Source organism: Nymphalis io, chromosome 8 (genome assembly GCF_905147045.1).
Source record: "Nymphalis io chromosome 8, ilAglIoxx1.1, whole genome shotgun sequence".
NCBI lineage: Eukaryota > Metazoa > Arthropoda > Insecta > Lepidoptera > Nymphalidae > Nymphalis > Nymphalis io.
Genome location: NC_065895.1, coordinates 11,660,057 through 11,673,603, shown reverse-complemented (window position 1 = coordinate 11,673,603; position 13,547 = coordinate 11,660,057). Strand labels below are relative to the sequence as shown.

Below are 13,547 nucleotides of genomic sequence, written 5' to 3'. Positions count from 1 at the left end.
TTACCTACGTACGGCCGCCCTAATTTTGCTGAAATAATTACTGTTTTGACACTTATTGGCGTAAATCGTTGGCCTATTACAGTATGGCCGTTATAATTTTAATAAAATCTGTTTGAAAGGAGTTTCGTTGAACAGCGTAGTCGTCCGGTTATGTTTTGAGAAAGGGATCGAGTGACCGTTCTGTGGTGGTAGCGTGGCGGGGTGGCGGCCACCGCCCCCGTGTACGTTCTAGCGGCGCGTGTGTTTTACAATAATGGATTTAGCTGTATTGTGCTCCTTTTTATATAACAATTTCTTATACAATTTAGTTAATTTTAATGTAATAATTAAAATAGTAGTGCGGATTAAAGAATAAAACAAAAAGAAGGTACAAAGTACTGAAATTACGATTAATGAATTCTCTTTATAAAAAGTAATGTAAGTAACTTAAGTTTAAATACGAACTATTCACTTTTTATTAAAGATGAAACTTATTTATTATAATTATTAATCTTCAAGTATCGGTACGATATAGTCTTGGCGTTTTTGCATACATCGGAGCCAATTGGTCGTAGTTACGTATATCGCTAGATTTTACTTTTTATTTTACGTGGCGTGATCATATATTTTAACTTAACTGTTATTTGGTAATTACTATCGCCTTAGTAATTTTTGGTAATTATCATCTTGAATCAAATGCGTGATAAACAACAAAGAGTAAATTTTTTACGAATTTAATTTCTTATTGTTCTTATATATTAATAATAACGACTCTAATAATAAATATTTACAGTTATATATCTCAATAGACTTATTGTTTTGATTTCTATTGTTTAGTCTAGGTGTTTGCTGTCCCAGAAAGTGTTTATAAAATAAATGTTTAATTTATTTATTCATGCGATTTAGTAAAAAATACTTTATAAATTTGATATATTACACAATGTGTGTGAAATAGGCTTTAAGATAGAGTGGGAGGGACTTTAGTAGTTACAGCCTCATGACATTTTTGATGTATTGCAATTATATAATGAAGTGTGCAATTTTTCGTGTAATTACTGAATAAAATAATACGACACAATTAAAAACTATATTTTAAAATTCATTTCCACATTACTATGACTAATTTACGATTATTGTAAACTATTTTAAAATGTTTCCTTTGACAATATACAATTGATTTATTCAGACATAAGATTAATGTGATTTTCACGTTACAACGAACACGCAAGGTGACCTGTTAACTTCTTTGAATCAGCTTTACATCTGTATGAATATTATAAGGGTGTAAAGTTTGTTTGTTTGAATGCAAATTTGAAAAAAAACTTTCTTTGTGTAAATTGAGAGAGGAATAATATGTTTGTTGAGTATGTTAAAAAGCCAAGATGGCCTAGTGGTTATAACGCGTGAATCTTAACCGATGATCGCGAGTTCAAACCCGGGCAAGCACCACTGAATTTTCATGTGCTTAATTTGTGTTTATAATTCATCTCGTGCTATATAAAAAAGGTAGGCAACTGGCTAATGGGCCACTTGGTCGTAAGCGATATTAACCATTCTAGAGATATTAGTTCCCCCGTTTGTTCAGTCACCGAGTGGTCCTGTGCAAGGTCGACGACTGACGTCGACCTTGCATATGACCCTGCCATCAATAGTATGTCAATACTCTTTAGCTATTATAGAGAAATTTAAGTACAAATTTTAAATATATTTTTGTATTGTCATACAAATTATAATTTTTAAAATCTCCGATTTACCAAAACTCTTATCTTAATGCTAAGTTATTACTTTAAAGGTCAATCATTGAATGAATTTCTAATGTAAACTAGAGTATGTTATTTAAATAAAGTATATATTTTTTTTTTTATAGAATAGGAAGGCGGACGAGCATATGGGCCACCTGATGGTAAGTGGTCACCAACGCTCTTAGACATTAGCATTGTAAGAAATGTCAACCATCGCTTACATATCCAATGCGCCACCAACCTTGGGAACTAAGATTTTATGTCCCTTGTGCCTGTAATTACACTGGCTCACTCACCCTTCAAACCGGAACACAACAATATCAAGTATTGCTATTTTGCGGTAGAATATCTGATGAGTGGGTGGTACCTACCCAGACGAGCTTGCACAAAGCCCTACCACCAGTAAATATTTGTATATATCAAAAATAAATTTGATTTGCGAGCAGTAGTTGTTATTGAATAAAATTAAATTTAAATGACTGTCATAAACATAAAAAAATCATGCAAAATTTCCACAATTGAAGGAAATATGCATGTGTCGTATGAAACTGTGTATTCTACCAAGCCGCTAGAGCAGCGTCATAGAATAAGGTCCAAACATTTTTCTCAAAAACCGAGAGTAAGCTTTAGTCCAAATGTGAGATATTTACCGTATATTTCTACACTTTGAAAGGTATCATATCTTAGTGGCAAAAACTTAAAAATATTCATATCTTTTTTACACTTTTAAAGTATCTAATATTAATAACAAAGTTGCATGGTTTGTGTAGTTTTTTTTTTAATGTAAAATTATATATATTTTTCTATATTGAGCATGCAAGTTACAGCTAAGTGTGCATAATAATATCCAATTACACGGTAATTCTTCTTATTGCGTTAGAGCTGGTACTTTCCATACATACGTGCCGCTCATATTTGCATAAACGACACAATTTCTAACTGCTCATAGTTTTTATTGCATTATAGGTAGGTCTATAATTAGGTTAAACGTCCAAGATCATTTAAGTAAAAAAAACGTATATTCTTTACGGTTTTTAAATTATTTTTCAATAATGTATGCATTCATTCAATTTGGAATATTTAAATTCTATTATGTTTTTTTGTTTTAATAATAACAATAATAATTTTTAACCCTTTTAACTGGAATACAGTACAGTACATTGTTGAGTTTGACGGGAGGATAAATGAAGGGCGTCATAGACAGACTTACTAGTCATAGCCCTCACTCACTAATCATTTAAAACGTAGGTATAAGTTACAAAACACACTACTCATTTGATGGGTGTCATCGATATGAAGGGAGCCAATAACGGAAGCTTTAAGCCATTAAATATTTTTTCAAGCTAATATAAGCTTTGTATATTTGCAATAAAACAGAAATTCGAATGTTAATTATTAAAAAAGTATTGGTGACAAGCGGTGACTGACACTGTCATAATAATTGCGCATCCGTTCGTGATTGGTTGGCGTATACAGTAAATATATAGCGCCGCCCATCTGTGTGACACGCCCAGCATCTCGTTGCTAGGCAACTTAGGTTGTTGATTGAGAAGCAATAGCCTATTACGTATGTATTTTTGTATGTTAAGCGTAGATATAAGAAGTAACAAAGGATTTATAATTTTATATTTTTGGGGGGCGGACGGGCAATTGGGTCACCTGATGTTAAATGGTCACCACCGCCCAGAGATGGCTATGTATTAATTAGTAACCATTCCTGACATCGTCAATACGCCATTAACTTTGGGAACGAAGATTTTATGTCCCTTGTACCTGTAGTTATACTGGCTCACTCATACTTCAAACCGGAACGCTAATAATAATACTCAGTATTGCTGTTTAGCGGTAGAATATCTGATCATTTTGTTGTACCTACCCAGATGCACTTGCGCAAAGCCCTACCACCTAGGAAGTAATAGGCTGATAGCTATTTATGCCATTATAATAGAAAATATCAGTTAATATTTGTTAAACGGATAAAACTCACTACACATTCATACTCACTGTATACACAGTGAAATTCTCGAGGAAGATTTAGAAATGTAGAGTAAGTAAGTTTGATTGAGCGTTTACTTAATTATAACCAATCATAAATACTGTTTTTTTGAATTAACAATAATTATTAATATTAATAAATTTTGTCCTCCGGAACGATTTAGCCGTTTCGGACAGTCTCAACAGAGGACACATACTGCCAACTTCACAGGACATATTATAGAGCACAAGTGTGTGCGCAAGCACAGGTGCATTCTCTATACCCTAACTCCCATAACCCGATGATATGACAATCCGACACGACCGAAAAGAGTTTAGGCGCAGGACCAACGGCTTTGCGTGCTTTCCGAGGCAAGGGAGTGTACACACTTCCAACTTTTAGACTCCGGGCTGCTATGACCTAGGAATTTGAACCCAGAACCTCCGGGTCTGGGGCCTCACATCTAGCTACTAGACCAAAAAGGCATTCAATTATTAATATTGTTGCAAGAAATGCATAATATAATAGGCTAGTACCTAGGAACGATCAAATTAGCAAAATTATGGTCTGTAATATAATAAGCAATTAGTTTGTATATACAAATTGTGTCATATACAAATCATATTCTATATAGGAAAATACTTTAAGTATTTCGAAAATTTAAATAAAATGAAATTAAAAAACCTAAATTAACTTTTTTAGTAGAGAAGTAGCGTTAACACGTCAATACATCATTCTGAGCGCATATAATTTGTTTTTCTATGACAATTCCGTTTCCTAAATACATTAAAAAAAATAGTCAACCAATTTAAAAAATCTCATTCTTCTATCGTCATTCCATGCTCATATCATGTTTTACTAAACTCAACAAGAACTGTATTAATTCAAAACTTTCAATGTGTGGGTTTGTTCTGTTTTGAGTGTGTAGGTCCAATTTAACAATAACTATTTCACAGCTTTCAACATCAACTGTTTGTAAGTATGTATGTGGGTCAAACTTGTTCCATATAAATTATTATCGTACAACACACTTTTGGTGCTTATGATTGTGGTTGATAAGTACATAATGTCATTACATAGCATTAGTATATTTAAGTTTAAAATATATTTTTTTGAAAAAGTAAAGAAACAGAATGTAAACGTCCCGCTGCTAGGCTAACGGCTCCTGTACATTAAAGAAGGTTTGGAGATTATTCCACTCTGATTAAACCCGTAGTGGTGGAGTTGGTGGATACAAATGTGGGCGATTTTCTATTCGACACATGCACGAGATGAATTATAAACTTTAAGTACAAACATACAAGCCGAGGCGGCCCAGTGGGAGAACGCGTGAATCTTAACCGATGATCGTGGGTTCAAACACGGGCAAGCACCACTGAATTTTCAGGTGTTTAATTTGTGTTACAATTCATCTCGTGCTTGACGGTGTAGGAAAACATCGTGAAGAAACCTGCATGTGTCTAATGTCACTGAAATTCTGTCACATGTGTATCTCGGCTTCTCCATCTAGACTATATTTATTTTAGACATTTTATTTGGTATTTGTCCATATATAATACTTTTCGCAATTACCTTAATGTTTAATCTTAATTAGTATTTCATGCTACTATTTAGGTCAACACATTCGAGTTTCCTACGAGGTTATTTTTATTATTTTGTAACTTTAATTTCACGTCCTTGAGCCAATTCGGAGTGTGTAAGTTTAGCTTCTATACTGGCATAAATGATAAATGCTAATGAAAAGGTAATTGTTAAAAATAGGCTTAATATTTTATATCAATATTGTATTTAAAGCGCTTTTATGTATGCGCTTTGCTTTTGTATAATTATTTACAAATTCAAATTGAGATAGAATTATCGTTTTTTTTTTAAGAAAACCTTTTTTTATTAATAATTTATAATAATTTACTACTTTTTATTATAAATGCCAAAGTTTAGAAGTGTAGAAGTCATTTATATCGCGAAATAGGCATTTTATTTAAAGCCAGCTGTGACTCTTTCGAGTCCTCTTTTAATTTAGGGTACCTTTACATATCTATTTCACACACTTTGTCATATTGGTGGACTTTTATGGTTTTAATGTAAAGTTATATCATAATAATGATTATAGCCTTTCACAAAAAACATTGTATAAAGTAAAAATTCAGGTTGAACTAATCAAATCTACGTCTTAGTGTAGAATATAAACATAAAACAATAAATAAAAAAATAGGAGAAAATGTAGGTTTCTAATATTAGTCTCTTGCCAGTTCTTCACGGTGGAATATACATTCCGATCCGGTAACTTTACATTTAATTCAATACTGTAATATGACGATTCAAAAGAATTGTTTGATTTGTTATTTTCTTATATACAAATACACGCTACTTATATAGAAATAAGTATCTATGTATTACTTTTTTAGGTCTACTAAAAAGTTTAATTAAATATCAAACCTACCTAATATCAAACATGTGGTTTAGATAAGTATAATGTTAACGATAAAATATTAAGCACTAAATGCCGTTTTAAAAAACCTTTAACCATTATTACAACGTTTTAATCGCATATAGACGACTTTTTGCCAAGCTTTAATTTAACGTTTGTTATAGTATGTAAGAGTCAAATGTGAATTGTAATATATTTATATAAGATAGTTGATGTTTTATCGATATTGGTTCACTAGTTTAGTAATGCGAGCTGCATTTACTGATGCAGGCGACGCGAGTACGTCAACTGTTCGATAACTTCAAATCATTTAATAAATACAAATAAAATTTGTGTTTATACTTTACAACATAGAATATATACTGTGCTAAGTGTTAGAAAACGTTAAAAAATCTGAGTGATTTTTCAATCAGGCCGAGGGTTATTTCAAACAGAGTCATATAATATTCGGACAGCTTTATTATTAACTACACTATTTATTGTCAAACTCAATATTAGCACAAGTTTGTAGTTGGAGATATTAGCACCGCAAGCTATTACATTAAAAAACTGTAATTGAATTGTATGTTTTAAATGCATATTAATAATAAATCTGTAATATGCGGTAAGATTTATCGCTCGAAATGGAGTCGCACGGCTTCGTGACACGAAAATAAGCGTGTAGCCGCAGCGATAATTTTTTACTGTTTAATAAAATGAAACTTATTACGTACTTAGTAGAGTTCACGGATTCTAAGAGTTAAGTAGGTGACTAGACGAAATATTTATTTTTCTAAGTTATGTATAGGTAACTACCTACTATGTATGTACTTTGTCACGGCTTTTGTTGTGTACCATTAAAATAATGTAAGCAGGAAAAAACGCATACATCCTATGCTCGGATACAAAACGGCTGTTTTTATGTTAGAGAGGGCAAATGGAGTCACCTGATCGAAAGTTACTACCACTGACTATGGACACCTGCAACACCAGAGGGCTTGTAGGTGCGTTGCCAGCCTTTCAGGAATGAGTAGGCTATTTTTTTTGAAGATTTCCATGTCATATCGGTTCGGAAAATTCGCTGGTGAAGGCTGGTTGTGCGAGGCAAAAAATGTCTTAAAAATAGCGCTGTCGTGTATTTCCAGGCATCGAGGTGGTATGGTTTCAATTTAGAATTCTGACGCAATTACCGGTAGTGAAATTCAGCGGCTGGGATTAATACAAACAATTCCTCAGAGCATTCCCTGTGATAGAAGATGTAGAGTGATCGTGAAAAGTGAGGATAGAACTCGATCGTCGACAATTCGAGCTCTCAGCTCAGATGAGAGCTCGATTATCTCAGCTCAGATTTTTTTTTTATAGAATAGGAAGGTGGACGAGCATATGGGCCACCTGATGGTAAGTGGTCACCAAACGCCCTTAGACATTGGTATTGTAAGAAATGTCAACCATCGCTTATAGCCAATGCGCCACCAACCTTGGGAACTAAGATTTTATGTCCCTTGTGCCTATAATTACACTGGCTCACTCACCCTTCAAACCGGAACACAACAATATCAAGTACTGCTGTTTTGCGGTAGAATATCTGATGAGTGGGTGGTACCTACCCAGACGAGCTTGCACAAAGCCCTACCACCAGTAAATACATATACATACAATATTTCTTCAAATTCGGTTGCACCCAATGGAAGGACAGAACACCTTACACCCCGGCAAAAACTAGTATACTATATAATCTATATCCATCCTGAAACTATAAGCTATGATTATGTTAAAGTTCTATATAAATCTGATTAGTAGTTTTTAAATCTTAAATGTCATAACGATATATTTTTTTTTATATATGTCTGAAATATTAAATATCTGCCCTGTTTTTAACAAACCTACTGCGTGTTAGCAAAATCAAAACATTCATTATTTTTGTTTGTCTTTTGTGTTTACTGTTTAGGCTTACATATTTTCTTAACCGCTATTTTAGACATATAAGTTCTTCATACAAGCACACACTATTTTAGGGATTTATCGAAACCCTGCGGGAGCGAATAGTTTCACGAGCCGTTTGGCGTAGTTGGTTACCTACTTGCCTTTCACACCGAAGGTTGTGGGTTCGATTACCACCCAGGATAGACAATTGTGTGCATGAACATGTCTGTTTGTCCTCAGTCTGGGTGTAATTATCAAAATGAAATGAAAAGTAGTATATGTAGTATATCAGTTGTCTGATTTCCATAGTCCAAGCTCTGCTTAATTTGGGATCAGATGGCCGTGTGTGAATAATGTCCCAGGATATTATTATTATTATTAAAGTGCGTTTTTTTGTTTCTGTTAATATAATTATGTTATGCAAATATTTATACATGTGTAATATATAAATTTAACAAGAGTAGAAAACCGAACAGGAAATTGACAATTTAAATAAAATCTGGTTATGATCTAAAAATTATATAGTTAAGTCATAGTTTTCGTATAGAATAAATTCAATTCAATTTAATCAAGTTATTTATTACAGTTTAGAAAAATATAAAAAAACAAAAACATTTACAATTAGAACGCCTTGCGTATTTTTTTCTTTTTCGGTGCTTCGTCAACTTCATTCATGTCGTTTGTTTCTGATTCCTCAACATTTTTCGATTTGTTTTTTTTCTTTTTATTTAAGTTTTCACCTTTATCTTCATCATTTAATTTATTGTTAGAATTGTCTTTGATTTCATGAACGTTTTCAGTTAAATCATTCGTTTTATCTTTCTTCTTCTTCTTTTTTGGTTTAACAGGTTCATCATTATTATTAATAACTGTATTATTAGTAATTGTTTCATATTCATTGCTATCATCTTCATGTTTTTCAATGTTATATTTTTTTCTTGCTTTTTTACTTAAATGTTCCTGTTTCATTATAACATCTGTGGAATTTTCCTCATTCGTTTTTCGTTTTTTCTTCTTTGTTGTTTTAATATTTACATCATTGTCATTTATATTTTCTTGTTCCTCAGTATAAATAGAGTTCTCATTGTCTTGTTTTGAATCTGGTGTCGAGTCTTCATTAGTTTTTCGTTTTTTCTTCTTTTTTGTTATTTCATTAATATTATTATCATTTAAGCTATCGGATTTCTTAATTTCTATTTCTTTATCTGTGGCAACTTGTTCAAATGTAGATGACTCTTTATCCATTTTTCTTTTTTTTTTCTTCTTCTTCGTTTCGACATCTTTATGTTCCACTTTGTTTGTGTTATCTTCATTTGACATTTCTGAAGTATCCTTCTCTTTCTTTTTACGCTTTTCTTTTGCTTCTGTTTTATGTTCATTATAGACATCAACCTCCTCTTCGATTTTTAAAATAATACCATCAGAATCATTTTCTACTTTAATTTTCTCTTTTTTTACCTTTTTATCTGTTTTGACGTCCGAGAGTATTTCTTCTTTAACTTCTATATCAGTGCCTTCCCAGGAATGTTTTGTTTTACTGTGACTTTTATCGTCTACCGCACTAGATTCCTGCGACTTTTCCATATCTCTAGGATCTCTGTCTAAGACAGCTAAAAAAAAGCCGGTAGTAAAATCTGAATTTGGAACAGCGTAGAGACATCTGGTTCCCATGCTGCCATACATTCCTGAACCGAAATTATTCCATTGACCCTTTAGAAGTTCTTTCACATCCTGAACTCTCCATTTTGCTCTCGAAGTTTTAACAACGTTAGTTATGACTCTTTCATTTTCTTCGGGAAATAGTGAACATGTGCTGTATACAATACGTTTTGCGTTTGGAAATGAATTCATTGCGTGCTTTAAAAACTTTTCTTGAAGTGAAGTTAGTCTAGCTAATCTTGTGTCCTCAATGTAATTGTGTACATGAAGATCCATACCTAAAAGATAAAGGATAGTAAATATATTTTATAAAGAAATGCACATAATGAATGAAACATGTGATAAGTTTTTAAGTAATTTAAGTTACCTAAATATGCTAAATCGATTTCCATACAATAACTTATTGAAATCTAGTTTATATAACATTTCAAAGTCATGACGAACTAATTGACTCTTAAGTATTATTGGCAAATGATTTTAAGCCAAATTCGAGTGATATTGTTATTATTCAAAAACACTAATTTATAAATCTTAGGATGTTTCAAAATTATATTATAAAAAAACGAGTCATTCCTGATTGATTCACTGGCCATAAATTAAAATATAATAATAATTATAAGCTATCTACTTCTTAAGATAATATTTTTTCATGTTTCAACAAAATAAAAAAAATATATGTTCACAGTTAAAAAGATATATAAGTCCTTTTTTAATTCCACGTGAATTGAATTTATCCAGCCATTCGAGCGTTTTATACAAATATTATTATTAATATATATTTAATTTTTCAATCTCACCCGATCCTGAACAACTTGGATCCAGAAGAATGTATTCAACATCTTCACAATCACCCCTCTTTATTTCAAGGGAATCTTTATGCAGGGTCTCTACGCATTTTGAACCAGTTTTCTCCACGAAATCACAAAGTGTTTTGTATCTGTCTTCATTTCTTTCGACAGCGTAAACTTTTCCCTGTTAAATAAAATAGTTATCGCCACCAATATTATCAATTTTTTTCCTTCGTATGATTAAATAATACATAAATAAGAGGAATTAAAATTGTTTTTGTGTTGTATTTATGGAGTACTTATGACATTACGAATTTATGCAACTATTTATAACAATGTCTTCCAGTTTATCTTAATCATAATAATATCCTGGGATATTATTCCTATACCTGATTTCGTAAATATGCTGCACATTGCGTAGTTTTCATACCAGGAGCTGCACACATGTCCAGCACTGTGCTTCCTGATGGCGGCGCCAGGAGGTGCACGGCGAGGGCCGTAGCCTAAATAAGATTAAGAGAGGTTAAGACAATAATGTGAAATATTCATGGATTCATGATTGATATAATTTTGTATTTGAAATGTTGGAAAAGAGTAACTACTGAATTTCTTGCCGGTTATTTGTGGTAGAATCTACATTTAAAACGGGTGGTAGTTTTACACGTCGCTGAAACTAGCCGACAGAGCTAGCCGACAGCTGACATTCCTGAGCCTAAACTTTTCTACGCGACTGTACTGTACTTTCTTGCTTATATAACTCTTGAACGCGTTGACTTAGAATCTTGAAATTTTGTATGCAAGTCAATAAAAGATACCCTAAAGCGGCACAAAAATGCGGCACTCTTGAACGCGACTTAGATATTGCCATTGAATGAAATTGTCAACCATCGCTTACACAGCCAATGCGCCATCAACCTTGGGAACCAAGATTTTTTGTCCCTTGTAATTACACTGGCTCACTCACCCTCCAAATCGGAACACAACAATATCATGTACTGCTGTTTTGCGGTAGAATATCTGATGAGTGGGTGGTACCTACCCAGATGAGCTTGCACAAAGGCCTACCAGTAATAGATGATTATACAGTATGATTACATACCTTATCTTGCAATATAATTTGATTTTCCAAATACAAATCATGTTCATGTAGTTTAGTTCCTGGTGCAAATACAAACATGGTCTTGACATGATAATCTTGAGTAAAGTCATATTCTGTTAGACTTTGAATTTGCTGCAAATAATCATCGTAGGTTCCTGACGTGCATCTGATAAACTTGTATCCTTCATCTTGAAAGGCTCTAATGGCATCTGAAGTGGCCAAGAGGTTTGTATTGATCCGCACATAACGAGGTCTGCGAACAACTACACAGATAACCATTAATATGTAGAATAAAAAAAATGGTTTTGTTTGTGTACAGGCAATGCTTTATATCATATTCATCATTATTGCATATTTCCTTTTGTAGAAATAAATAAGGATATTAAGCAAATTTGAAACCTTTCATTATATTGATTGAATTGGCATTTGTGTAACATAAATCTATTGATATAGTGCAATTAATACAATATGTAGGAGGGTGCACAGGTTTTATCGGACATTTAACTACAAATAATAATAAAGATGCATTGCAATTCATAGTTTTACTAAGTAAATATCCACCATACATAGTATAAAGTTTAATCTTTCTTTTCATCATAACATGATCTATATTAATATCATAAATGCAAAAGTGAGTTTGTTTGTTTCTTAATATTTTGAGACAACCGACCGTTGACATAACCAATAACTACTTTCACTTAATTTTCTAAATAACTTTCTCTATTAAATAAAAGAGGGTATTATGAATAGGCTATTTATTTGCACTTAAACACATACACTTTGTGATACAAAGAAATTTTTTGGTAATAATACTGAACACAAGTGCAACGGAATGTTTGAAACACTGAAACGCAAGCATTAATCTTGTTTCACATTTAATGAACTTTTTTCTGGCACAGTTGATGGTGTGTAAGCATGTTGATCAACTTCATTACCATCCTCATCATACTCTTTTTCATGATATGCTTTATATGCATAAAGACACACTATAATTTGAACTACAACTACTGCTGCACCAACCGACCAGCAAGTTCTTATAAATGGCTCTGTAGGATAATAGTCAGTTAGGATGTGACGAACACCAAAGAATGCTACAAAAGGCAAAGTAAACATTGCGACACTATACAAAAATAAATTTGCCAATGCCAAAGCAGCCATCTGTGTTTGTTTCGGTATTAGAGGACCCTCTTTATTTTCAGCCATTGCTCTGTACTATATTGCAGAATTAATCTGTAAAAGAAAAAATATATATATTACCTTTAGATTTCAAGTCATCCTGATGTTCTGGTATGTTTTTCTCTAACTGCTCTTTGTAAGACAATATCGTTAGCTCAGGTTTGCTTTTTCCCGGCAATGTCTTTTTTCCAAAAAGCAACTCTGCGGCTAATATCTTTGCCAGCCAAGGATCTAAGCGCGGTTCTTTTGTCAAAATTTCACAACTTTCAAACATCTTTTCTATATCGACAGCATGTTTAATAGTTTCCGTTATGAGTGCGTAAAGCACATTAGTTCTCTGCAAATACGTATAACTCATACAAATTTCGCTTCAATCTTAAATATATATAAAAAATATTTATATTTTAATACATAATATACTTACAAAATGCCTCAGTTTTTCGTCGTACAATAAAGTTTTTACACTGCCACCTTCTGTATAAGCTTTTTTAAATATATTTGCCGCTACTTTATAATGTCTGGGAACTTTAACTGAATGCTCAAACATTTTATACAAGATACATAACGTCGCCTTAAGCTTCGATGACAAATCTCAAATTCTAAATATCCAAAATTCCAAATTTTTATCACGAGTTATATGTCATTGAGTTTTTTTTTTATTGCCATCATTTAGGTTAAGTTTCATTCAAGTTAAATGCCAAATAAAATAGTACACAATAATAATATTTAGCTCTATAAAACTATAAATATAAAATAAAACGTTTATTTAATAATAAACTTTAGAATCTTAAATATAAAA

At 32.3% G+C, this 13,547-nt stretch overlaps 1 protein-coding gene across 1 annotated transcript; it reads right to left on the bottom strand.

The window, feature by feature from the left end:
• Nucleotides 1–8,584: 8,584 nt before the first annotated feature.
• On the bottom strand, nt 8,585–13,438 carry LOC126769979 (28S rRNA (cytosine-C(5))-methyltransferase). The gene is made up of 6 exons (XM_050489059.1): nt 13,173–13,438; nt 12,830–13,085; nt 11,573–11,835; nt 10,863–10,976; nt 10,483–10,657; nt 8,585–9,963 (listed from the first exon to the last, which is right to left on the bottom strand). The coding sequence occupies exons 1-6, from the start codon at nt 13,293–13,295 to the stop codon at nt 8,648–8,650; spliced, it is 2,247 nt and encodes a 748-aa protein (XP_050345016.1). The 5' UTR covers nt 13,296–13,438; the 3' UTR covers nt 8,585–8,647.
• Nucleotides 13,439–13,547: the final 109 nt, after the last annotated feature.

Coding starts and splice junctions, on each gene's coding strand:
- LOC126769979 (XM_050489059.1), bottom strand. CDS start 13,295: ATGTTTGAGCATTCAGTTAAAGTTCCCAGACATTATAAAGTAGCGGCA. Junction 11,836..12,829: donor GGATGACTTGAAATCTAAAG/GTAATATATATA, acceptor TTATCTGTGTAG/TTGTTCGCAGACCTCGTTAT. Junction 10,658..10,862: donor CAGCATATTTACGAAATCAG/GTATAGGAATAA, acceptor TTTATTTAACAG/GGAAAAGTTTACGCTGTCGA.